Source organism: Archocentrus centrarchus, chromosome 2 (assembly GCF_007364275.1).
Source record: "Archocentrus centrarchus isolate MPI-CPG fArcCen1 chromosome 2, fArcCen1, whole genome shotgun sequence".
Classification (NCBI taxonomy): Eukaryota; Metazoa; Chordata; class Actinopteri; order Cichliformes; family Cichlidae; genus Archocentrus; species Archocentrus centrarchus.
Window position 1 is genome coordinate 342,658 of NC_044347.1, and position 27,979 is coordinate 370,636.

General features: G+C 42.1%; 1 protein-coding gene across 1 annotated transcript; it reads left to right on the forward strand.

Annotated features, from left to right (window-relative positions):
* The first annotated feature begins 634 nt into the window (after nucleotides 1–634).
* On the forward strand, nucleotides 635–11,365 carry LOC115791200 (NLR family CARD domain-containing protein 3-like). Its single transcript, XM_030745345.1, has 8 exons — nucleotides 635–709; nucleotides 3,261–3,511; nucleotides 3,717–3,767; nucleotides 4,304–6,113; nucleotides 6,191–6,361; nucleotides 6,663–6,830; nucleotides 7,235–7,281; nucleotides 10,371–11,365. The coding sequence occupies exons 2-8, from the start codon at nucleotides 3,268–3,270 to the stop codon at nucleotides 10,910–10,912; spliced, it is 3,033 nt and encodes a 1,010-aa protein (XP_030601205.1). The 5' UTR covers nucleotides 635–709; nucleotides 3,261–3,267; the 3' UTR covers nucleotides 10,913–11,365.
* The last annotated feature ends 16,614 nt before the right edge of the window (nucleotides 11,366–27,979 follow it).

A 27,979-nucleotide genomic window follows, 5' to 3' on the forward strand; every position in this document is an offset into this window, starting at 1 on the left:
CCCTCCAGTTTCATAACCAATCACATTTCTTGGAGATGAGTGACGTAAGAGGGCGATTCGCAATGGTACCGTCGCTATCGCGTCCCGTGTGTTCGGTTTCACCCCAGTGGCAATGCGGCCCATTTGTCGCTGTCGTTTGTCGCTCCCCGTGTGTCGAGCCCATAGGCTGTGCGGTTTCAGGTGTCATATTTTGTAACCCTGCTTTATAAACCCTGGACGTATAACAACACAGATCTTTCTGCACATCTGCAGATATACCTGTGTGGTTTCAAAGAGCTCAAAGGTTCATGCTACAAGCCTGAGAGCACAGAGATCCACCTGTATGATTGTAAACGTTCAGGCTTGCTGCAGTACTGATTAAACTTACTGTTAGGACCCCCCCCCCCCCCACACACACACACACACATGACCCTCCAGGCTTTTGTCCCTCCACCTATCAGTGTTTTTAAAATCAGTTGACTGTCTCAGTTCCACACTACAGTTGATCTCTTTTTCTCCCCTTTAAGCGGAAACAGCCACAAAAAGCAGATCAAACCAGTTTGTTCTAAGAAGTTGACATTCAGGTTTTAGAAGCTGAGGCGGAGCCTCCGTCGCTCACCTGGAGACACTTGCACTGCGTCAGTGTCTCCAGGTGAAGTGATCCAGCTCAAGTGAAGTCTTCAGCTGCACTCCTAAATCTGTGAGGAAACCAGGACTCAGTGGCACTGCTGTAAGTCTTTCTGATCATTCAGCTTTCATTTGTCTGGCAAAGTGTTGGTTCACTGTTGGTATTCATTTAGACTCTCTCTGATTGCTCTTTCTCAGTTAACTTCAATAGTTACTTCCTCCAAACCATCAATGTGCTTAATTCAATTCAATTCAATTCAATTTTATTTATATAGCGCCAAATCACAACAAACTGTCGCCTCAAGGTGCTTTGTATTGTGGGTAAAGACCCTACAATAATACAGAGAAAACCCAACAGTCAAAACGACCCCCTATGAGCAAGCACTTGGCGACAGTGGAAAGGAAAAACTCCCTTTTAACAGGAAGAAACCTCCAGCAGAACCAGGCTCAGGGAGGGGCAGTCATCTGCCGCGACCGGTTGGGCTGAGGGGAGGGAAAGACATGCTGTGGAAGAGAGACAGAGATTAATATCAATTAATGATTAAATGCAGAGTGGAGTATAAACAAAGTAAATAAGGTGAATGAGAAACAGTGCATTATGTGAACCCCCCAGCAGACTAGGCCTATAGCAGCATAACTAAGGGATGGTTCAGGGTCACCTGATCCAGCCCTAACTATAAGCTTTATCATAAAGGAAAGTTTTAAGCCTAATCTTAAAAATAGAGAGGGTGTCTGTCTCCCGAATCCAAGCTGGAAGCTGGTTCGACAGAAGAGGCGCCTGAAAGCTGAAGGCTCTGCCTCCCATTCTACTCTTAAGTATCCTAGGAACCACAAGTAAGCCAGCAGTCTGAGAGCGAAGTGCTCTATTGGGGTGATATGGGACTATGAGGTCTTTGAGATAAGATGGTGCCTGATTATTCAAGACCTTGTATGTGAGGAGAAGGATTTTAAATTCTATTCTAGATTTAACAGGGAGCCAATGAAGAGAAGCCAGTATGGGAGAAATCTGCTCTCTCTTTCTAGTCCCTGTCAGTACTCTAGCTGCAGCATTTTGGATCAGCTGAAGGCTTTTCAGGGAGCTTTTAGGACAGCCTGATAATAATGAATTACAAATAGTCCACCCTAGAAGTAATAAATGCATGAATTAGCTTTTCAGCATCACTCTGAGAAGGGATGTTTCTAATTTTAGAAATATTGTGCAAATGCAAAAAAGCGGTCCTACATATTTGTTTAATATGTGCATTGAAGGACATATCCTAGTCAAAAATGACTCCAAGATTTCTCACAGTGTTACTGGAGGCCAAAGTAATGCCATCCAGAGTAAGTATCTGGTTAGACACCATGTTTCTAAGATTTGTGGGGCCGAGAACAAGAATTTCAGTTTTATCTGAATTTAGAAGCAGGAAATTAGAGGTCATCCAGGCCTTAATATCTTTAAGACATTCCTGCAGTTTAACTAATTGATGTGTGTCATCTGGCTTCATTGATAGGCAAAGCTGAGTATCATCTGCATAACAATGAAAATTGATGCAGTGCTTTCTAATAATACTGCCTAAGGGAAGCATGTATAATGTAAATAAAATTGGTCCTAGCACAGAACCCTGTGGAACTCCATAATTAACCTTAGTGTGTGAAGAAGACTCCCCATTTACATGAACAAATTGGAGTCTATGAGATAAATATGATTCAAACCACTGCAGTGCAGTACCTTTAATACCTATAGCAAGCTCTAATCTCTGTAATAAAATGTTATGGTCAACAGTATCAAAAGCTGCACTGAGGTCCAACAGGACAAGAACAGAGATGAGTCCACTGTCAGAGGCTCTAAGAAGATCATTTGTAACCTTCACTAATGCTGTTTCTGTACTGTGATGAATTCTGAAACCTGACTGAAACTCTTCAAATAAACCGTTCCTCTGCAGATGATCAGTTAGCTGTTTTACAACTACTCTTTCAAGAATCTTTGAGAGAAAAGGAAGGTTGGAGATTGGCCTATAATTAGCTAAGACAGCTGGGTCAGTGATGGCTTTTTAAGTAGAGGTTTAATTACAGCCACCTTGAAGGTCTGTGGTACATAGCCAACTAATAAAGACTGATTGATCATTTTTAAGTTTGAAGCATCAATAATTGGAAAGACTTCTTTGAACAGTCTAGTAGGAATGGGATCTATTAACTAGTAGTGACTTCATGGATTTCTTTACAAATAAAATTTTAGACATTAGAGAAAAAATGTTCCATGCAGGTTAGGAATGTACCCCAGTAAGAAGTGAGCCATCTTCCTAGTACATAAAGCCCAGGGTTAACCCTGAAGTTACCTGGATAAGACCAAACCCTGCTTCATAGTGCAGCCTGATATCATTTGTTGTAATACATTCGGGTATGCATCCTATGGTGATCCAAAGGTTCATGATACTCTTGAATCCTAAAACAGTTATTATATATTGCATCATGATGCGTTTTATAATGGGCACAGTTAGCATAAGTTTGCACAGTCGGTGTGCACACAGTCTGAATTTTGCCATTCATGTGTTGTGGATGTTGGGTTGAGTGTGTGAGGACTGCAGGAGGAACAGCTAAGGCTGATGGGGATCCAAAGACACACTCATTTAATCTGACCCTGATCTGTTCTGAGCTGTTCTCTTGTGTTTTTTCAGAGCAAAGATGGAGGCAGCTGTTCACACACAGCTTCTGGAGACCCTGGGAGATTTGGGAGAGAAGGAACTGAAATATTTTAAGTGGTATCTACAGAAACCGGAGTTACTAGATGGTTTACCAGCCATCCCAAAGAATGATCTTCAGAGAGCTGACAAACAGAAAACAGTGAATTTGATTATCAAGACCTACAAACCAGAAGATGCTGTGAAAGTCACCAGGAAGCTTCTGGAAAAAGTGAAGGCTCATACAAGTCAGTGAGAGGAAGTAATTACAGGAATCATTTGGTGCAGTCTGCAGATAATATGTGAAATAATTTCCAATAGAGTCAAGCTGTATTAGTAACCTTTTTTACTGTCTCTACACACCTGATGTAGTTAAATCAGGCAGAAATCATGAACAATATAAAAATGGAAACATTTAAAGGCCTGTTCATCATTTCAGATTTCCCCCAACAGATAAACCTGTTGTGAAACAAAAACAACCAGCCCAGGCAGTTTCATCAGAAGGTGAGAGTTCTACAGCTGGAGGAGATGTCACTAAGGCAGTGTTTGCCAAAGTGTGGGGGGCAGGGTCATGACAGGTGGGGCGCACATGACCAATTCCTGGCTCCTCAAGTATGCATGCCAAAGTGTCCTTGGGCACGATATTGAACCCCAAATTGTTCATGATGTATCCACTGGAGTGTGACTATTAGATGTAGGAAAAGACAGGGCTTGTGTGAATGCAAATGTGTTGTATAAAGCACTCTGAGTGCTCATCTAGTCCATTTTCCTGAATGTTAAGATAGGGGTCTAAGAAACAACTGTGCTTGAAGCGGTTTTAAATACCCAGAAAATGACTGGGAAAGGAGGACTGACCAAAAATTCAGGTAAGAATATTTAGGTTTCTGGAACAAAATGTTCAGTGTTTAAACCCACTAAACTGTAGAGACATACCATGCCTGGGTCATTCTAATAATTGTGTCAAGTGAGCAACAGCATGGTCATTAGTGCAGCTGACCTGACTCTGTCTTACTGACATTAAGTTTGTTTGTTCTTTTAAGAGTCTCTTCAAAGGTGTCAGGATCATCTCAAGTCTAACCTGAAAGAGAAGTTCCAAAGTGTGTTTGAGGGAACTACCAAAGCTGAAAACCCAATCCCAGCCCTACTGAATCAGATCTACACAGAGCTCTACATCACAGAGGGAGGGTCTGCAGATGTCAATGAGGAACATGAGGTCAGACAGATTGAAACATCATCCAGGAAACCAGACAAACCAGAAACAACAATCAGACAAGAAAACATCTTAAAAACCTCACCTAGAAGAATTAAACAAATCAGAACAGTCCTGACAAAGGGAGTGGCTGGCATTGGGAAAACGGTCCTAACACAGAAGTTCACCCTCGACTGGGCTGAAGACAAAGCCAACCAGGACATTAAGTTTATATTTCCATTGACTTTCAGAGAGCTGAATGTGCTGAAAGAGGAAAAGTTTAGCTTGGTGGAACTTGTTCATCACTTCTTTACTGAAACCAAAGAAGAAGAAATATATAGATTTGATGAGTTCCAGGTTGTGTTCATCTTTGATGGTTTGGATGAGTGTCGACTTCCTCTGGACTTTGACAAAGCTGAGAATGTGACTGATGTTACAGAGTCCACCTCAGTGGATGTGCTGCTGACAAACCTCATCAGGGGGAACCTGCTTCCCTCTGCTCGCCTTTGGATAACCACACGACCTGCAGCAGCCAATCAGATCCCTGCTCAGTGTGTTGACACGGTGACAGAGGTCAGAGGGTTCACTGACCTACAGAAGGAGGAGTACTTCAGGAAGAGTTTCAGAGATAAGAAGCAGGCCAGCAGGATCATCTCCCACATTAAGACATCACGAAACCTCCACATCATGTGCCACATCCCAGTCTTCTGCTGGATCACTGCTACAGTTCTGGAGGATGAGCTGAAGACCAGAGAGGGAGGAGAGCTGCCCAAGACCCTGACTGAGATGTACATCCACTTCCTGGTGGTTCAGATGCAAATGAAGAAGGTCAAGTATGATGGAGGAGCTGAGACAGATCCACACTGGAGTCCAGAGAGCAGGAAGATGATTGAGTCTCTGGGAAAACTGGCTTTTGATCAGCTGCAGAAAGGAAACCTTATCTTCTATGAATCAGACCTGACAGAGTGTGGCATTGATATCAGAGCAGCCTCAGTGTACTCAGGAGTGTTCACGCAGATCTTTAAAGAGGAGAGAGGGCTGTACCAGGACAAGGTGTTCTGCTTCATCCATCTGAGTGTTCAGGAGTTTCTGGCTGCTCTTCATGTCCATCTGACCTTCATCAACTGTGGAGTCAATATGCTGGAAGAAGAACAACAAAAAACAACCTTCGATATGCCTGAAACCAAAAACGAATCTGTAGCAACACGCTTCTACCAGAGTGCTGTGAACAAGGCCTTACAGAGCCCAAATGGACACCTGGACTTGTTCCTCTGCTTCCTCTTGGGTCTTTCACTGCAGACCAATCAGATTCTTCTAAAAGGCATGCTGACACAGACAGGAAGTAGCTCACAGACCAATCAGGAAACAGTCCAGTATGTCATGGAGAAGCTCAATGAGAATCTGTCTGCAGAGAAAAGCATCAATCTGTTCCACTGTCTGAATGAACTGAATGATGGTTCTCTAGTGGAGGAGATCCAACAGTCCCTCAGATCAGGAAGTCTCTCCACAGATAAACTGTCTCCTGCTCAGTGGTCAGCTCTGGTCTTCATCTTACTGTCATCAGAAGAAGATCTGGATGTGTTTGACCTGCAGAAATACTCTGCTTCAGAGGAGGCTCTTCTGAGGCTTCTGCCAGTGGTCAAAGCCTCCAACAAAGCTAAGTAAGTACAGAAATAGATGGGCCTATAAATTGTTCAAATTATTGCTAGATTTTATCAGTGTGTTATTGCCTCTTCAGACTGAGCCACTGTAACCTCTCCCAGAGAAGCTGTGAAGCTCTGTCCTCAGTTCTCAGCTCCCACTGCTCCAATCTGAGAGAGCTGGACCTGAGTAGCAACAATCTGCAGGATTCAGGTGTGACGCTTCTGCTTGTTGGGCTGAGTCCAGACTGGAAACTGGAAACTCTCAGGTCAGAGAAATTTGCATTTTTTTTTCACACTGAAGCTGAATAATATTTCTCACTAAGTAAGAAAATAGTAAACATAGTTTGGTGTTGTAGTATATTTTTGGTGTATTAAGGTATTACAGATTTATTGAAATATGATGGCATTTAAGCAAATCTTTCACCTTTTTGAAATATTATATTGGGTATCTTTTCATAAAACTATTTGTATTACAGCAGATTTAAAATCTTTGTTCCTTGTATGTATCTTCATGTCTAGTTTTAAGCTTCAAATTTATTTGTCTTGTTGAATATTTTTCCTTCTCAGGCTGAGTGGCTGTAACATCTCAGAGAGAAGCTGTGACGCTTTGATCAGAGTTATTCAGTTCTCTAATCTCAGAGAGCTGGATCTGGAAAACAACAACTTGCAGGATTCAGGAGAAAAACTGCTGTCGGTTGGATTGGAGAGTCCACACTGTAAACTGGAATCTCTTAGGTTAAGATTCATCTGACTATATAAAATTTATTTGTTTATGTTAACCAGGGAGACAAAGCAGAGCTGTGTCTGTGTCTTTATATTCCAGCTGCTACCACAATTTGTTGATGCAATTTCTTTTTGTTTTATCTCTTTACATCAACGCAATTGATTTTGAATTAAATAACCAAATTTTGCAATGTCTGCTGCTAACAGCTTATTTTACAATGATAAATGAAAAAGGACTTTAGCCAAGTTTGGGATCTGAAATCTACACTGAGCACTGAAAAGACAGGTTACTGCCAATAACAAGCAGTTCTGAATGGAAAGCTTAGTATTAGACTTGGAAAATAACTCACCATTCTGACTGACCTTCAGTTCATTTTCATTTTTATGCTTACATCCTCCCCTTTAATTCCTTTCAGATTTGATCCTTGTGGAGTTCGATGGTTGAGACAAGGTCTGAAAAAGTGTAAGTATGTTTAAATAAGTCTCTGTAGGTTCTCAGTCATCCAAGTCAGGGTGGTTTCAATAGCTTAAAAAAAAGGCAACTGGACCTCTGTACATGTTTCACCTCTGATCTTCAACTCATCTCTTCTTAAGGCAGAAGGAGAACATAAGGAACACACACGTAAACAAAGTTCTTAGAACATGTGGTTATCTCAACTGGGCTTTCATTAAATTAGCCAAGATGCACAGGAATGAAGGTCAAACACAAACTAGGGAGAATAAGAATGACAAGCGGAACAACATTGTCATCCCTTATGTGGCAGGCTTGTCAGAGAAACTGACTGAATTTACTCCAAGCATGACATCCCAGTATACTTCAAATCTAGTGTCACACTCTAAGGCAAAAACTGCTCCATCACAAGTACAAAACCCCAAACACAAGATCAACAATGAAGTGTCTGCTGTCCAGTGCAGTGAATAGTGCTCGGACCTCTACATTGGAGAAACCAAACAGCCTTTTCACAAATGCACAACATAGAAGAGCCACCTCAACAGGACAAGACTCAGTTGTACATCTGCATTTAAAGGTCAAAGTTCACTCTTTGAGGATGCCAATATTCACATTTTGGACCAGGAAAACAGATGGTTTGAAAGAGCTGTATAAGAGGCATCTAGGTCCACTGTGAACAACCATCATTGAACAGAGGAGGTGGATTACGTCACCAACTTTCCCCCACTTACAGGGCTGTCCTGAGCTCGCTCCCCAGGTGCTTCAACCCCCATTCACACCTTTGTTCAGGTGAACAAATAGGTCACTTGATACAATGGAGCGCAGTACCAATCTGGTTTCACCTTAAACCACTGATTGTAATGACCCACGCCTCCTTTCACATCATGGCGCATGTGATTATTTACATGAACAAAAAAGGGTCATAACCACCTCCAGGGGACTGTGCCCACTGGGGTTTAAATACCTGGATCTCTCCACCATTTGGCTGAGAACTGAAGAAGCCTTATGGATGAGAGGTAAAATGTCTTCAAGAAACAAAAAGAAGTCCAGTTGCCCTTTTTTCAAGCTCCAGAGACTATTCAGATAATCTGTCACAAGGCGAAGCCATCTATGTCCATTGTGAACAACCATCACTGAACAGAGGAGGTGGATTACCACACCAGCTATCAGCCTCTCAGTGCAGTCATGAGTGGTGCAAACACCACTCATACCTTACTCTGGTGGCCTCAATAGGTCACTTGATAGAGTGAGGCAAAGTCTCTCAGTAGTTTTACCCCAAATTCCTGGTGGTAATGACACATGCCTTTTTCACACCTTGGCTCCTATGATGACACACATGATTAATAGTGGGTCAGTGATCATCTCCAAAGAGGACAGCCCCCCTCAGGGTTTAATTACTCTTTTGGTATTAGAACTGAAAAGTCTCTTGGATCAGTGGTAGAACATCTTCAGAAATGTAAACACAGTCTTAAGAGCTTCTTTTTGAAGCTCTTAGGCTACGTTCACACTGCAGCCTGAAGTGACCCAATTCCATTTTTTCGTGAAATCCGATTTTTTTTTTGTGTGGTCGTTCACATTTCCAAATATCTGTGGCTTGAATGTGATCTCCTGTGTAAACTGCAAACAACCTAAAAGTGTCCCACATGCGCAGTAGAGGACGTAATAACGTCACACGTAGCGAGTGTGCTCACTGCTTGCTGAGGTAAACATCGATCGGGACACAGGAAAGTGACATTTGTCGAGTGTCAATGACGTACAGGTCAGATCAATGCAACCTGGCTGTACAGACACAGGTCACATTTGAAAAGATCAGATACATATTGGATTTAGGTCCACATATCCAAGTGGTCTGGGTCGCATTTGTAAAAATTGGATCTGTGTTGTACACATTGTCATGAAAAGATCAGATACAGGTCGTATTAGGGCACGTAGTGAACGTAGTGTGCAGTGTGAACATAGCCTTATTTAATAAGGGTTAGGGTCAGAAAAACCCTATAAAGCAGAGCACATTCAGCTGTCACCCTCAGCTAACTACTCAAACAGTATTAAAACAGAAACTGTTTAAATATCCAAAATATTTTATACAGTTTATTTTTGTGAAATAGTGCAGGTCTACTTAGTCTATTTCTAGTGCAAAACCTCCAAAGGAAAACTCTCGGGAGGCGTTCTGACTGGAAACCTAAACCCTCTCAACTGTTCCTCCTCAGCATAGCTCTATGGCTGAGTCCAGCCATGATTCAACAAAAGCTCCATTTGACCATCTGTAATCTCATGTCTTTTGTTAATAAAATGCAAAGGCTTGAACACAGGCTGGAGCTTTTATCAGTGCCATAGCGTTAAATGATGCTTGATCATGTTGTGGTGAGCACAGTCAGAATGAAAAAGCTGCAAGCTTAATTACTAAAAATGGAAGCTCCACTCATGAAACCTAATTTTGAAGGACCAAATTATTTATTTCTTATTCACGGAGCTCATTTGATGTTATAACTTGATAGTACACTCAATGGCACTCAACAGTAAGAACCACGTTTACTGAGTCACACAGTTCTTTAAGAATAAGAATAACTTTATTGATCCCAGAAGGAAATTCATATGTGTGACCTAACTTATCTGCTCTTTGGATGAGAACTGAAAAGTTTGATGGCTGTGGCTATGGGTGTAGATATGAGTCTTCCAGTACTGATGTTTTGTTATAAAATGGGTGATCAGAGCTGTCAGGATGGTTTCTGTGGTTGTAACTGGTTACGTGCCAAGTGGTGCACAATGGTAGCTCTGTTAGCTTCAACACTGGCATACAGCAGATCAAGGGTTTTAGGACAGTCAACAAACTGTGAGTCTAGTCAGGGAAACATGATCAAAGTCTCCTGAAATTATGAAGAGCACCTCTGGATGTTTAGTCTGTATCCTAGCAACAGTTTAATGGAAAACTTCTCATTAAACTTTGGCTGTTGCCTTCAGTGGAATGTACATAAGTATTGTTACATGCCTGAATTCTCTTGGTACATAATCAATGCTATAAGTCGCACCCCAACCACCAATAACTCAACATCAAGACAACCCATCTTTTTACCTTTTAATTTTGTGTTTGTTCTCTCCATCAGATTCCTGTGAACTCACAGTTGACACAAACACGGTACACAGTAGGATCAATCTGTCTGACAACAACAGGGAGGCTGAGTGTGGGAGGCAGGATCAGTCATATCCTGATCATCAAGACAGATTTGAACAATATCCTCAGCTGCTGTGTAGAAATGGTCTGACTGGTCGTTGTTACTGGGAGGTTGAGTGGAGAGGAAGAGTTCATATATCACTGAGTTACAGAGGAATCAGGAGGAAAGGCCTCTGTGCTGACTGTGTGTTTGGGGGGAATGAAGAGTCCTGGAGTCTTTTCTACTACAATGGTGGTTACTCTGTTTGCCACAGAAACAGAGAAACAGCCATCACCACCACTTCCTCCTCTTCAACTGTCTCTAACAGAGTAGCAGTGTATGTGGACTGTGCTGCTGGCACTCTGTCCTTCAACAGAGTCTCCTCTGACACTCTGATCCACCTCCACACCTTCAACACCACATTCACTGAACCTATTTATCCTGGATTTGGACTCTGGTCTCCTGGTTCTTCAGTGTCTCTGTGTTCTCTGTAGGAGGAAGGAGGTCTCCTCTGGTCAGAGAAACTTCCTCAGCCTTGATCAGATACTTCAGTCTTCACAGACACACGTGCTCTCTCATTGGCTAGGAAATAACTGAGTGTATATTCAACATGTGGTTCTAATGATTGACAGTTTTCAGACAAGTCACTTCATTCACTCCTGCCTCAAAGACACATTGGGAGCTGATGCTTTCCCTCATCTTTCACAGTGGTTAGAGCACACAGGTTACAACTGCATCGCTACATAGCCCATCATCATTTCCAGATGAAGGTGAAAGTAACGCAAATGATTATGAAGGGTTAGAGATTCATATCTATGGAGAATGCAGTGCTGAGCTAACAGAGTCACCTTTACCCCGGTCATCCCTGAGGTTCTACCTTTTTTTCCCCTTTTCTTTCTAACCCAGGTCTGTTAGACTCCTTGAATGGATGAGACAAAAAACAAATACATGAGAAATTATGTCATTAAATCAAATATTTATGTTTCACTCCCACCAGTTTCATGTGATGGATTTAGTTTATTTTGGATGTTTTTTTTGTTGTTGTGAATGGACAATTACAACATTTATTCCTCTTTGTCCTTGCTGACTGCTGTTATGCCTCTCAGAATGCTAACAAACGCATTCAATAAATTTGATTAACTGATGGTGATAGAGCTACATAATTACATCAATCAGGCATAACAGGCATAAATCAGATCATAAGATTATGACCACTGATGGGCAGAGGTGGCAAAAGTACTGACATTCTGTACTTAAGTAGAAGTACAAGTACTTATGTTAAAAAATACTTTAGTAAAAGTTGAAGTACTGGTTCAACTTCTCTACTTAAGTAAAAGTAAAAAAGTACAGGCTCTGAAATGTACTCAAAGTAAGAAAGTAAAAGTAGTTTTTTGGAGGATGTTTCTACCTGCTATTTTTGTGTAAAACAAACTGAACCTCATTATATATTATTGTAATAATATAAAATAGTACATGAGAATACAAATGTTATTCCAATCTAAATTTTAATCCTAATGAATGCATTCAGCTTGAATCTGTTATGTAGGACACAAACTGTGAAAGGGAATTTAAACACAGCTCTGTTCTCTGTGTCCTCCATAGTAGAGGGTGACTGTGCCTCCACCTAAACACCAACATGAGGATACTCAGGGGTTACAGTGGGATTCAGAAGGTGGAGGAACCCTAAGATCAGCTGTAGTGGCTCTGCATGGAGAGAAGAATCACAGCTTTCTATTGTAGCTGCAGTAAATGATGTTGGTGTGCAGGCTGTGATCAGCTGACCTGCTGCTGCTCTGAGGTTTACTGCTCTGTGTGGATGAACTGAACTCACAAAGATGTAACCCAGTATTTCACAGCTCTCTGAGCTGATCTCCATCCCCTACACTGACAGCATACAGGCTGTAGAAATGTTGGATTCAGTGAATGAATCTCAGCATCAGCAGCTTTGATTCAAACTCATCTCTGCTGCACTGATGTAACCTGTAACTCTGACCATGAACACAAACACTGTGCTCCAGTCCAACACAGAGCTTTACTGTAAATACAGTACAACAAACTAACCTATTTATTAAACACTAAACTGCAGCATTTTCATACAATCTTTGAATAACACAAAGTCAGCATACTTAAGTTTATTTTCCAGTCCTTACCTTTAAATCTAGCCTCTCTTCTTCCTCTCCTGTCCTCTTTCTCCATCTCTGAGTGAACTTCTCTCTCTTTGCTCTCCCTGAAATACAGCAGCTCTTCTTTTAGCTAGCAGACACACTGTGTGACAAACTGCACACACTTTGTGTGTTTGCTGATGTTTGTTGAGCATTTAGAAACGTTGCATTTACCTGCCACACGTTACTCCCTTCATGCTCGCTCCTCTTCAGTAGCGCTAGCTAAGCTGTTTATGTGCCGCAGCGCAACTTACGGACTCGGTCCGGCCCGATTATAGCGCTATAAATGATACATTAATTATATGGGTTTGCGTATTTAATCCCTTTGTACGAGATAAGCCCCGATGATGAAGGATACGCCAGTACGATTGTCTCTTATGTGTTATTATTCCTCCGTTTAGGCTCAGATCGTTTGATGTTTGAAGGCGCACTGACCGGAAATGCAAACTTCTCTCTGACGTTAAAAGTAACGAGTCTGTTTGAAAATGTAAGAAGTAGAAAGTACAGATACTTGTGTAAAAATGTAGGGAGTAAAAGTAAAAAGTAGTCAGAAAAATAAATACTTAAGTAAAGTACAGATACCTGAAAAATCTACTTAAGTACAGTAACGAAGTATTTGTACTTCGTTACTTCCCACCTCTGCTGATGGGTGAAGTGAATAACACTGATTATCTCTTCATCATAGCACCTGTTAGTGGGTGGACTCTATCAAAGTTGATGTTAGAAGCAGGAAAAATGGGCCAGCAGAAAGATTTGATCAGAGCATCTCCAAAATTGCAGCTCCTGTGGGGTTTTCCTTGTCTGCAGTGGTCAACATCTATCAAAAATGGTCCATGAAAGGAGTAGCGGTCATGGGCAGCAGAGGCTCACTGATGCACATGGGGAGCAAAAGCTGGCCCGATGGTCCGATCTAACAGATGAGGTACTGTAGCTCAAACTGCCCAAAACTTTCATGCTGGTTCTGATAGAAATGTGTCAGAAAACACGCTAGATTATACAATAGTGATACTATAGTGACTAGTCAGGGTGCCCACGTCGACGCCTGCCCACCAATGAAAGCACCAAAAATGGGCACATGAGCATCAGTACTGGAACACTGAGTAATGGAAGAAGGTGGCCTGGTCTGATGAATTATGTTTTCTTTACATCATGTGACTGGCTGGGTGTGTGCCCACCTCAAACTTGCTCTGAATTTTAGGTGTTGACTCGGACTCTAAATTCCCAGATCTCAGTCCAATCAAACATCTGTGCGATGTGCTGGACAAACAAGTCTGATCCATGGAGGCCCCACCTCACAGCTTTCAGGACTTAAAAGATCTGTTGCTAACACCTTGGTGCAGATACCACAGCACACCTTCAGGGGTCTGCTGGAGTCCATGCCTCCATGGGTCTGTGCTGTTCTGGCAGCAAATGGGGGACCAACACAATATTAGGCAGGTGGTCATTATGTTATGTTTGACTGGTGTATATCTAACCCTGCTCTGAGGAGATGGGAACTGACTGACAAAGGAAATTATGGTTAAAATTAAAGTATTGTAAATAATAAAGAACATGTTGTTTTATTTTTTTTATGTCAATTTAAATTAACAGCCTTAAGTGAACATTTAATTCACCCTCACCTGTTAGTGAGGAGTATAAAGCGCCTAGAGGTGACTGATGTGATTTGGTGCTATATAAATGCTGTTCTGTGATTTTCTTTTACTGGTATTCTGTTTTTGCAGTTTCCCCTATTTTTCATACAGACAGAGCTCAGCGTGCTAGAATTAGGCACAAATGTGTGTGTTTGAGGGTAAAAAGGGATGGGTCAACACGTACACAGAGGTTTCTATTTCCTCCCTGTAATTACTGCCCCCTCTTCATTTAGCAGTATTGTTAAATCACACCAGAGGCGATTGCTCTAAGACTGCAAGGGAAGCTCAGCTTCCCCTAAAATGTCAAAAAATATGTGTGTGTACATGTCATTGACTAAATGTGCACTACAATGCGCTCAACTTTTGTTCAGAATCAGCTTCTTATCACTGGTAACGACGCGGCTTTCCTCTCACTCATTCCCGCAGCTTCTCAGTGCTTTAAACATTGTGGACGCTGAGCGTCCGCAGAGTTCAATAGCGAAGCAAAGAAAGCAGTGAAACGAGACGAGTCATTGGATAAATGCTGGGCTTTGTCCTGCCCATCGGACGCTCAGCGTCTCTGGGGGTCTATGGGGCAGTGGGCTGGCCTCGGCTGGCCTGGACGCTCAGCTTCTGCATGATGATTGGATGATCTGTCTGCGGCTGAATCCCTTTTTGATTGACAGCGAAATGAGCGAATCAGCGATCTTTTGGTGTAAACATCCGTGGGAGCATTTTTAAATTTTCATTCTGTGCTGAGTTGAACCGGAGACTTTCCTAACCCTCTTAGCGGCATTTTCTTTGTTAAAAATGACTAGCGAAAAAAAACAAAAAACGACTAGCGACAAATCGAGCTTCTATTTATGGTGGGGTTTTTTTTGTAGCTGCTTGTGTTTGGAGACTGACTTCTATCACTCTTTCTGACTTCTATCGCAGTTTCTGTCCAGCGGGTGCTGCTGTATAAATAAACTGACACATTTTATGGTGTAGGCCGAAATTGAGCTTCCCCTCCTTGAAAGACCAGCATCCGCCACTGAATCACACTATAGATATTTCAATGGATTTGGATATTCCCACTCTTCCACCATAAAGCAGAGTTTGGAGACTGATTTGTTGAATTTATTTCAGTCCAAATACGATTCTTTCTAGACACAAATTCCTCCTCAGAGATCTCACAAGCCACTTTATAGGAAACTCTTAAGGCATATTTACAGGATCAAATTATAGTCATTCTTCTAAAATTAAAAGAGAGAAGGCTGGAAAATTGCAATAATTATTCTCTGTCTCCAAACTGAGAACTTTCCAATGTTTAATGTCTGAGCTTCTCACCACCATTGAAGCTCTGCATGTCTCATTCTAAAATCCAAGCTTAACATGACTCTGGAGATACAGTAAAGAGATTACTGCTATAGTAAACTCCACAAACAGCTACCCCCCTCTCTCACAAAGAATCAGTCTCATACTGGAGAGTCTGACAGATCATCATGCTATAAACAAAAAAGCTTTTGGGGAATTTGATTCTGACCTTTATGCATCAGAAAGAACAGTCAGCTTAACGGTTCCAACTGTGTCAGAGGACCAAAATGTGCAGTCAAATATTGTAATAATTACAGCCATTAAACTGACACAAAACAATAAATCTGCTGATGCTGAAGACACATAACTTCTTTGAAGAAGCAGAATATGTATTCTGTCATTTTGATATGTAGGCTACAGTGGTATGAAAAAGTTTGGACACCCTGATAACTTTCATGATTTTCCTTTATAAATCATTGGTTGATCAGATCAGCAGTTTCAGTGAAATCTATCATAGAGCAGATGAACTCAGTGATATTTGAGAAGTGAAAGTTATAGGATTTACAGAAAGTGTGCAATAATTATTTAAACACAATTAGGCAGGTGCATAAGTTTGGGCCCCCCAACAGAAAAATGACATCAATATTTAGTAGATCCTCCTTTTGCAGAAATAACAGCCTCTAAACTCTTCCTATAGCTTCCAATGAGAGTCTGGATTCTGGTTGAAGGTATTTTGGACCATTCTTCTTTCCAAAACATGTCCAGTTCAGTCAGGTTTGATGGTTTCTGAACATGGACAGCCCGCTTTAAATCCCACCACAGATCTTCAATAATATTCAGGTCTGGGACTGAGATGGCCGTTCCAGAACGTTGTACTTGTTCCTCTGCATGAACGCCTCAGTAGATGCTGAGCAGTGTTTAGTGTCGTTGTCTTGTTGAAGTATCCAGCCCCGGCCCAACTTCAACTCTGTCATTGATTCTTGAACATTGTTCTCAAGAATCTGCTGATATTGACTGCAATCCATGCGACCCTCAACTTTAACAAGATTCCCAGTACCTGCACTGGCCACACAGCCTCACAGCATGATGGGACCACCACCAAATGTTACTGTGGGCACCAAGTGTTTGTCTTGGAGTGCTGTGATCTTTTTCCACCATTCATACCGCCCCTTGTTATGTCCAAATAACTAAGCTTTAGTTTCATCAGTCCCCAGCACCTTGTTCCAGAATGAAGCTGGCTTGTCCAAATGTGCTTTAGTGACTCTGTTTGTGGCGTGTGTGCAGAAAAGGCTTCTTCTGCATTACTCTCCCATACAGCCTCTCCTTGTGCAAAGTGTGCTGAATAGCTGAACGATGCACAGTGACACCATCTGCAGCAAGATGGTCTTCCATTTCCTCACTATGTTCCTCACAGTGGAAACTGACAGCTGAAATCTCTGAGAGAGCTTTTTGGATCCTTCCCCTAAACCACGAACAATCTTTGTTTTCAGCTCATCTGAGAGTTGTTTTGAGGCTCCCATGTTGCCACTCTTCAGAGAAGAGAAACACTTGCAATTGGCCACCTTAACCCTTTCTCATAATTGGATTCACCTGTGTATGTAGGTCAAAGGTCAATGAGCCTACAAAACAAATTTAGTGTTCCAATAGTTAGTGCTAAAAGTATTCAAATCAATAAAACTACAATCAAAAAAACTTAACTTTCTGTAAATCCTATAAACTTTAATTCACTTCTCAAATATCACTGAGTTCATCTGCTATATGATATATTTAACTGAAATTGCTGATCTGAACAGCCAATGATTTATAAAGGAAAATCCTGAAAATTATCAGGGGTACCCACACTTTTTCATACCACTGTATAAAGAGCCTTACTGAGACATTTGGCAGTCAGTCCAGCAGGGCTTCAGTCCAAGAAGCCTGAAGCATTTCTTCATGTGGCTGTGTTCAGTTTAACTGTACATTCCTCTGCTGACAGCTGCTCGTTCAGGTGTGGCAAACACTGAAAGGACTGATAGAGCAGGTACTGCAGCACAAACATGTTCTGAACCAGTCACGGTGACTGTGAGTCATTAACGGCTACACCCTTCTCAGTCATGGTGTTCCATTACTAGCTAGTCGCCATACCTGACAACGTACATAATTCGCATCTCAAATTAATAATATCGCTGAGAGAAGCGCAAAACATAACTGACAACATTGTAACTAAGCATATAAACACCGAAATGAGAACTCCCATGATCCTTTGCTCTGACGGGGGCCCACCCTTGATTGGCTCTAGCCCTGTGGGCACTATGCAGTCTAAGATACAGAAAAAACAAAGTTTACACATGAATAAAAAAACGTGCTAGTCTGTATGATCTGATTTATCAACATCCTATACCATTTGCACTATGCAGACACAGGGGCTGATAGCATTGTTATTTTATAAAAGGTTATTTAGGAGTGTGAGGTTTTTTGTAAGGTGATTTAAACATGCTAGCCAAATTGATGTGATTTAACAACACCCTGTAATAAAACTTTTATTCTGCTGTAGTCTATTGAGTTGATTCTGATGAAGACAAACTGTGCAGAGATGTTTCATTAACAAGCTAAGATCCTCTGTTAATGATGAAAAAAGAATAGAAACGCGGATAATGGGTAAATCGGTGCATCGTTTTGACTTACACAAAAATAGGATTATACACGTCTCTGAGACATAATTTCCTCCTGTGTGATATTCTGTTGGGAGCTTGAATCGTGCTTTGGGGTATGCTGTGTGGAAAAAAAAGGATGAGATTCTGCACCTATAATGATTTCACTAAACTGTCAGGTTTTATCAAGCTCAGTGAAAACATCTTCGGTGGTAAAAACAGAAACTAAAGTAACTCACCCTGGTAATAGGGATGAATAGTTAAAGTGTACATGAGTGATAGTTCAGCTAATGAACGTCGTGTGAGTGCCGACCTCTTTGTACCTGAAAATTAGAGTCGGTTAGTTTTTTTTTTGTTTTTTTAAGAAAATGCAGATGTGATAACAAATAGATTTACAAGAATGGTGTAAGAAACGCACCTTAGATAGGAAAAATACACAACTATTGCTTTAACCATAGTTTTTTTTTTGTTTGTTTGTTTTGTTGGGACATAGTATGTGATGTTTTTATGAATGAATGAAAAAATGTTTTAAACATATATTGCACTGTTTTCCGTGAGGAATGCAGAGTTTAAAAATGAGGAGTCTGTACAGTTTTTAACATTGATTTTTTTTATTTCAACCCATAAACCAAAAATACAGAGTATGCATTACATACACAGTCTGTGTTTGCCTAACCAGTAGTTTTCCACCATGTTAAGCTCTGCTGGTAAGTCCTCAAAGAAATATTCCTCCCTCAGTTCATGATACAAACTGTCTATTGCATCTAAGATGTTTAATGCATGCAACAATTCAGACACCTGAGCGTCCACAATCCATGTGAAATCCTTACGTGCGTCGTCCCGACTGTTAGACCACAAGAAGAGTCGAACGGCAGGAATGAGACGATCTGTCCAGAATATTTTCATCACTTCGTCGTAATGGGGCGCATAAAAGAAATCAGGAATAACCTGCTTACAGCTGTGCTGATCATAGCTAGGGTGTTTGACTCGACATCCGTGGCATATCCCTTCATGATAGTTCTGCACGGCCTTACACAGAATGTGTAGTGTAGCGATCTTAACAGCCGTGACCCCGCGCCGTGACAGCGGCTCTTCAGGTAATTGGCGAGATGGTGGAGATGAAGAAGATGAAGAATCAGGAGGAGGTACGGTCATCACCCGTGATGGTTGTAGCGGTGAAGTTTTAACGTCTGGAAAACATGCATCGTTAGTTATCATTAATGTAATATACACAAAATACACAAACGTACAATTATTTATTTATTTTTCTTTTTTTTTTAAAAAAAGGAATGAGTTGCTATACAGAATACAGTTTAGGTTCACATAATTTTGTGTAAAAGTATATGCTTACGTGAATCCATTTAAAAGTCCGAGTGTAGCGTTACGCCAGAGTCAGTTTAGAACAAAAAACTTTGGGGGAAAAAGAAACTACGCGATTCTCTTCACAACCAACGTTTGAGACGGTCTTGTGACGCTCAAATACATGAAACATTAGAGAATTTGAGTTGATTTTAGAGTTTCTGACGTGCGCTCACTGATCATATCCAGGAACTGCAGCTTTATTGACAAGAAACACAAGCGTGCTGCTCTGAAACACCCGCGGTGACGGTAGGCCCTTAGCGGATACAGACATCTCAGTCACGGTGTTCCATTACTAGTTAGTCTCCGTACCTGACCGCATGCGTAATTCATATCTCAAATTAATAATATCGATGAGAGATCCGCAAAACATGACCGATAACATTGTAACTAAACACATAAACGTCGAAATGAGAACTCCCATGATCCTTTGCGCCTTCATTTGAAAGAACAACAAAAGAACTCCGTTTCAGCTGATCACACTCTCATCACTCCACGCTTTAACATGGAAAAATAATGTACTGCTCACCGCATAAAGCTTATGATAAGCGTGAGATTCTGTTTTTCTGTCTTAACCCTGTGAGGAGAATGTTGATATAGGATTGCCTAGTTTGAGCATAGTCTGATATTTTTTAATACTGTCGGAATTTCTTTGGTTTTCACAGTAAAAGTAGTTACTCATTTCACTCAAGAACATCACAAAAGTCTGTGGGACAGCTTGCTAGAAGAAGCAAAACTCAGAGATTTTTGAGCTAACTTTGCATTACCTACTCACATGCTTGTGATCCCATACAGGAAGTGCAGTTTTATTAACACAGACGCCCTGTACTGACACAGGTCAGGGTCGTACTCCAAGTTGTCGCCGGGTTATGGCTTTCTGAAAAGTTACACATTGCTAAGCGGATGTTGGGATATGATGTGGATGTCAGTATATTTTTTTTTTAAATTTATTTTAACAGTGCATCGGTTTTTTAGTAAGACCATTTGTGTGTGTGTGTGTGGGTGTGTGTGTGTGTGTGAAAGGTACGGTTTCAGACTGAATCTGCTAGCTTTTGATGTGAGCCCTGGGTCATCCTCCGTTCTGTATGTAAACGATGTAGTATAACAACCCCACTGGTGAACACGGACATTGGCTTAACCCCCATTGTATTTTTATTTAGCCACTGTGTTATCTGTTTTATGCTCGACAGGTGGGCTCGGATATAAGTTTATCCACCTTTGTATTTTTAATTATCCACTGTGTTGTGTGCTTTATGCTCGACAAGTGAGCTCGGATATTAGATTATTTACCATTGTATTTTTATTTAGCCACTGTGCGGTGAGATTTGAACCTCTTTGATGAACATCCGGGAAGTAAGGAGAGCCATGCGGGAGAGATAGTGAGACCGATTGTTAGATCGCACAGCGCATGCGTCACGGTAGAACAAAGAAAGAAAACTCAGAGACTTTTGAGTTAACTTTGCATTACTTACTCACACGACTGTGACTCCATACAGGAAATGCATTTCGAAACCCCTTGCTCACAGGGAGCAGAGCTTCGTACTGCAAAATCGCCACGGCGAGGCTAGGCCATTAGCGGCTACATCCACCACGGTCACGGTGTTTCATTAAATAAATACCCTCCATATCACACACCCTACGCTACTCACATCTCACACTAATAAGATCGATGAGAGAGCAGCAAAACATCCATCCATCCATCCATTCGCTTCCGCACATCCTGTTAAGGGTCGCGGGGGGGCTGGAGCCTATCCCAGCTGTCATAGGGCGAGAGGCAGGGTACACCCTGAACAGGTCGCCAGCCTGTTGCAGGGCCAACACGGAGTGACAGACAACCTTTCACACACTCATTCACACCTATGGGCAATTTAGATTAGCCAATTAACCTAACCCCAGTAAGAGCATGTCTTTGGAATGTGGGAGGAAACCAGAGTACCCGGAGGAAACCCACGCAAGCACGGGGAGAACATGCAAACTCCACACAGAGAGAGGGAGAGGCCTGGGCCAAGGTGGAATCGAACCCAGGCCTTCCAGATGGTATTCTAACTGTGAGGCAGCAGTGCTAACCACTGCACCACCGTGCTGCCCAGCAGCAAAACATAGCTGATAATTCTGTAACTAAACACATAAACACCAAAATGAGAACTCCCATGATCCTTTGTGCATTCATTGGAACAACAACAAAAATTATCGTGACAGCTGATCACATGACCTCCGTTCCATGTTTTAAGAAGAAGAAAGAAGAAACAGCCTTTATTGTCCCACAGAGGGGAAATTTGGGTGTAACAGCAGCCGCAGTTATTATAAATATAAATAAAGATAATAATGAATTTAATAATGAAAAACACATTGTACCACTCCTCATTGTATGCTGTACATTAAAAACATACTTTCATTAAAAATCACGTTAGTAATCCGCCGTTAAACTGCCCCGTATACGTCATTATCACACGCATGCGCACACACACACACGGACACACGCACGCGCAAGGCTTTTTTATCACGTACGCGCACACCTTTCACGCATGCGCAATGCAATTGTCACACCTAGGTGCGATTTTCACACCTTAGGTGTGAAAGCCGCCTAACTATAACTACTGCTGGTTATCAGCTCTCTAAGGTTACTCAGGGTTTCATCAGCACATTTACAGGGTGGGGCCAGCAGCATCTGACCACTCTAAATGGGGTGTTTCACAGGTCATATGACTTCCACAGAAAATGATCGCTATGAGTGCCCGTACTCCAGAGACTTTATCAAATAAAAATCTAACAGCAAACAATCAGAGATGAATGCTGCAGAAGCAGGTTTATCTGGTTATTTCTGACACAAAGCAGTAACAAAGATCTGAACTGCAGTGAATGATTTTGTTTCTGAGTCACTCTCCGTGCTGCTTCAGTTTGTTACAGATCAGTGTGAAATGAAAGTGACTGATTGAACAGGTAACGAGCTGCACGTTTCCAATGTGCTCCCCCAGCAGAGAGTCTGGATCACACTGAGAACACGCTGTGAATGACAGACTTGGTGAAAATGTGGTGCTGCCTGATTGTGTTCCTGCCTGTTTGCATCCCTACATGTTTTCATGTGCTTCTTGCATGTTGTTACTTTGCTGTTTTAGGCTCTGTTTTGCTTTCATTTATATTTGGACATATAAATGGCTCAGTTTTGTTTGAGAAATCTGGCTTGGTGTTCCACATCTGAGTCCTCCACTTTGATACAGTTCCTTATGTGACAGTTTGGCCCTCTAATTTTGTAATTTTAATCAAAGCTCCTTAGTCTTTGAGTTTGACATCCATGCTTTATAACTGTTCTCTATTTCTGAATAAATTAAAAAAAAAAAAATCAGGTTTTCACCCTCTCTCCCAGTGGCATCGCCACTGGGGTGAAACCAAACACACGGGACGCGATAGTGACGGGAGCATTGCGACTTGCGCTCTCGCATCACTTGTCTCCAAGAAGTGTGATTGGTTATGAAATTGGAGGGATTTTGACATTAGGTAAGAAATTCTGGCCCATGAATTGATGTCAAAAGTATAATACAATTTGGTCCCCAGCAGTGTTGCTGACCAGCTGCAGCAGAGAATCATCAGTGGGGTTTGGAGTAGTTTGAACTCAATTTCAGGCCACAGAACAAGCCCTAAGGTTCTAGAAGACTTAGGCCCCATTTACATGACACCGTTTCAAAATGAAAATGGTGTCGTTTATATGACAATGGCGTGAAAATGATGTGTTTCGGAAACGGGGTCCTGAGTGGAGCGTTTCAGAAACGCACCGGCTTGCATTCTCATGTAAATGCTTGAAACCGGGGTGATTTGAAAACGGGTGACTCGCACATGCGCACTGTGGTTGCGACAGCCACAGTTGTGCACACATGTGCAAATTGATAAACCTTACTTGCAGATTCACGAGTGCTTCTTGTGCTTTTCTTGTGTTTTTACCATCTTGAAATTCAGCGTTGTCTGCAGCAGCGATCCAACCTCATCGTCAGTCCACACAAAACCTCTCACATTGCCCGTTTTGTAAGTAATGAAAAATTTGCCGCGATTCCTGCTGTGTCCCTCTATGCATGCGCATCTTGCGTAAACAAGCTTTGCAAAGAAAAAAAGAACTCCAACTTGTTGTCTGGCATGGGAACTACATCGCTTTCATCGTTTCACGTGTCACCGTGTAAACGCAGATTGTTTATGAAACGCTACCGTGTAAACGGAAGGCTGAAACGCATCAAAATGTGTAAACAGGGCCTTGGAGTGGGTTAACAACTTGAACCAGTTTTTTAACAGGTTTGACCAGTCACAGTACAGACAGAGGACTCAGGACTTTATGGACTGGTGCCAGCGGAACCACCTCCTGATCAATGCTGCTAAAACCAACGAGCTGGTGGTGGATTTTCGCAGGCGCAGACCCACCAAACTGACACCGGTGAACATCCAGGGAGTGGACATTGAGATAGTGGACTCTTATAAGTACCTGGGTGTTCACCTGAACAATAAACTGTACTGGACTCACAACACTGATGCACTTTACAGGAAGGGTCAGAGCAGATTCTACCTGCTGAGAAGGCTGAGGTCTTTTGGAGTGCAGGGGGCACTTCTGAAGACCTTCTATGACTCTGTGGTAGCATCAGCCATCTTCTATGCAGCAGTATGTTGGAGCAGCAGCTTATCTGCAGACCCAGTGCAGGTGGTGGGAGACAGAAGGACTCTGACCAAATTAACATCGCTGATGGACAAGGTCTCCCACCCCATGCATGAAGTTCTTACTGAACTGGAGAGCTCCTTTAGTGACAGACTGTTGCACCCTAAATGCACAAAGGAGTGTTTCCGCAGATCCTTCCTCCCAGCAGCTGTAAGACTTTATAACCATCACTGCTCCCAACAAAACCACAATCAATAGCATGCACATATTGTATGTGTCATGATCCTGGGCCTTATGCCCAGCATTTAGTGTTTTCCTTCTCATGATTTGGTGTTATGGTGTTTCTTAGTGTATTCATTTAGTGTCTCAGTTGTTTTGTGTTCCTTAATTGTTAGTTATTCATAGTGTTCCCTTTGTGGTACCCCTCTGTTTGTTTTGTTCCTTTTCATGTCTCTGGTCTTCTGTGTATTGTGGTGTTTACTTCCTGTGTAGTGCCAAGTCTGCATTTCTGTCTTTGCCTAGTTTTTTCCTGTTTTATTTTGTCAGTTCTTGTCCCTTGTGCTCTGTGTTTAGTTTTACTTCCCTTCTCGTTTGTGTAATTAGTTTCAGCTGTGCCCTCACCTGTCGCCCATTCCCTGATTACCTTGTGTATTTATAGTCTCAGTCTTCCCATTGTCCTTGGTCAGATTGTTGTTGTTCTACGGCTGTGTCTGCTCTCTGGCTCCCTGTTTCCAGGATATTTCTTGTTTATTCCCAGTTTAGGTTATCTCATCTGTTTGCCTCACCTTTTGGTTTCTGTTGCCACTGCACTCTCACTTAAATAAAAATCCGCCTCTCTTCACCCTTACCTGCCGTCTCCTGTGTCCTGCTATTGGGTCCTCACCTCCATACACAGCCATACAGCCCCGTCACGCACACCATGAACATTTTTCAAGTGAACCCATAAATGGTTATATTTCTGTCCAGTATATATTATTAGTAGTAGTATTAGTATTATTGTTACTCTTGTCTCATTTTTTGTATTTTTTTTCAACAGTGTAAATTATATTTATATCTGTGGCTGCTGTTACACCTAAATTTCCCCTCTGTGGGACAATAAAGGCTGTTTCTTCTTCTTAATTTTGACAGCAAATTTTGATTTAGTTTTAGTCATAATTTAGTCATCTGAATAGTTTTACTTTTAGTCGAGTAATTAGTGTAAGAATATAGACGACTAAATCTACAGTCTATTTAGTAGACTAAAATATAAAGGGTGTAAAATGTAAATATGTCTGTGTAGATTCTCAGTTATCCAGGTCATAGTAGTCTCTGGAGCTTGAAAAAGGCGACTGGACTTCTTTTTGTTTCTTGAAGACGTTTCACCTCTCATCCGAAAGGCTTCTTCAGTTCTCAACCAAATGGTGGAGAGACCCAGGTATTTAAACCCCTGTGGGCGTAGTCCCCTGGAGGTGGTTATGACCCTCTATTGATCATGTGCTTGAACACATGTGCCCAGGTGTGAAGGGGGCGTGGGTCATATTTAATCAGTGGTTTCAGTTGAAACCAATTTAGGACTCCGCTCCATTGTTTCCTGTGGCCTATTGAGGTCACTGGAACAAAGGTGTGAATGGGGGTTGAGACGTCTGGGAAGGGAGCTCAGGACAGCACTGTAAGCGGGGGAAAGTTGGTGACGTAATCCACCTCCTCTGTTCAATGATGGTTGTTCACAGTGGACATAGATGGCTTCTTTCACTCCTCTTTCAAACCATCTGTTTTCCCTGTCCAAAATGTGGACATTGGCATCCTCAAAAGAGTGCCCTTTTTCCTTCAGATGCAGATGTACTGCTGAATCTTGTCCTGTCGAGGTGGCTCTTCTATGTTGTGCCATTCGTTTGTGAAGAGGCTGTTTGGTTTCACCAATGTAGAGGTCCGAGCACTCTTCACTGCACTGAACAGCATACACTACATCGCTGATCTTGTGTTTGGCGGGTTTGTCCTTGGGATGCACCAGTTTTTGTCTTAGGGTGTGACTTGGTTTGAAGTATACTGAGATGTCATGCTTGGAGAAAATTCTTCTGAGTTTCTCTGACAAGCCTGACACATATGGGATGACGCCCCCTTCACACCTGGGCACATGTGTTCAAGCACATGATCAATAGAGGGTCATAACCACCTCCAGGGGACTACGCCCACAGGGGTTTAAATACCTGGGTCTCTCCACCATTTGGTTGAGAACTGAAGAAGCCTTTCGGATGAGAGGTGAAACGTCTTCAAGAAACAAAAAGAAGTCCAGTCGCCTTTTTCAAGCTCCAGAGACTACTATGACCTGGATAACTGAGAATCTACACAGACATATTGCCTTGCACTTTGGGAGGAACACCCTTCAATTGGTGCGGGAGTATGAAAGGGACTCAAGAAAGCTAGCGGACTACAGGAACCACCTTCGTTTCAACTTGAGATGCAGACAGTCCAGACTGGTTCCCAAGAGTTTGCACCTTGGGTCCACAGTAAAAGGACATAGAGCTGACCAAATTCTATGGAGAGCACAGAACCACCTTTTAAGTCAAAGGATAAGACAGGTCCATTTCACCATAGATGCACTCCAGAACAAAATCCACCAGACTCAGCAGAAACTCTCATCACTCTTACCTCACACCATCGCAGAAGAAGTTTCTACATTTGTGGACAAAGCCCAGCTCGCACAACACATCAAAGGCAAGGAAAGACAACTACGTAAATTTCAAACTCTGCAAACCAAGGCATACCATTCATCTGTTAACAAACAGGACGACACGATAAGCAATGGAAACCAAGGAAAGTGGGTGAAGAACCTATCAGACAGGGTCCTCACCAAACCAGAAGAAAATGTGCTAGCCAAAGGACTCAACTTTGCCATAGCCCCACAACAGCTTCCCATAGTAGACCTCATCACAGCAACAGAAACCGCTATAAGAAATAACAAACTTTCTCATCCTGTAGCAGAACAGATCAGGATGAAAGTTTCAGCCACTCTCTCCAGTGCAAGACTTCCTCCATCCAACCTCACCATTCAGGAGAAGAAGGCCATCACAGCCCTAAGCAAGGATCAAAACATCACCATACTGCCAGCCGACAAGGGGAGGTGCACGGTTGTGCTGAATTCATCGGATTACCACAACAAAATTACTACACTCCTCAGTGACAACAATACTTATGAGGTCTTGAGACGTGATCCCACAAGCAACTACAAGAAAAAAGTTGTTTGCTGCCTGCAACAACTTGAAAAGGAAAAAGCCATTGACCGCCCCACTTACTACCGCCTGTACCCTGGAGAAGCCACTCCATGCATTTATGGACTCCCAAAGATCCACAAAGAAGGAGTCCCACTTCGACCCATTATCAGCAGTATAAACTCGGTCACCTACAACATTTCCAAACACCTCGCCACCATCTTATCACCGCTTGTTGGCATCACACCCCACCACATCGAAAACTCTACAGATTTTACTAACAAGGTCCAGAATCTTGTACTGGATCCAGATGAAACCATGGTGTCCTTTGATGTGGTTTCACTTTTCACTTGCATACCTACAACTGAGGCAGTGGAGACCGTCAGAAGACGACTACAGGAAGACGATTCCTTACTGAACAGAACCAGCTTCACCCCAGATCAGATTTGTGCACTTTTAGATCTCTGCCTTACCACAACATATTTTAAATACAATGATGGATTCTACAGACAGAAGCATGGATGTGCCATGGGCTCCCCAGTGTCTCCCATTGTAGCCAACCTTTACATGGAGGAAGTGGAAAGTAAAGCTCTTGGTTCTTTCAAAGGGAAGGCACCTAGCCACTGGTACAGATATGTAGATGACACCTGGGTCAAAATCAAAACCCAAGAAGTAGAAGCCTT

Coding starts and splice junctions, on each gene's coding strand:
- LOC115791200 (XM_030745345.1), top strand. CDS start 3,268: ATGGAGGCAGCTGTTCACACACAGCTTCTGGAGACCCTGGGAGATTTG. Junction 3,768..4,303: donor CCAGGCAGTTTCATCAGAAG/GTGAGAGTTCTA, acceptor TGTTCTTTTAAG/AGTCTCTTCAAAGGTGTCAG. Junction 6,114..6,190: donor AAAGCCTCCAACAAAGCTAA/GTAAGTACAGAA, acceptor TTGCCTCTTCAG/ACTGAGCCACTGTAACCTCT.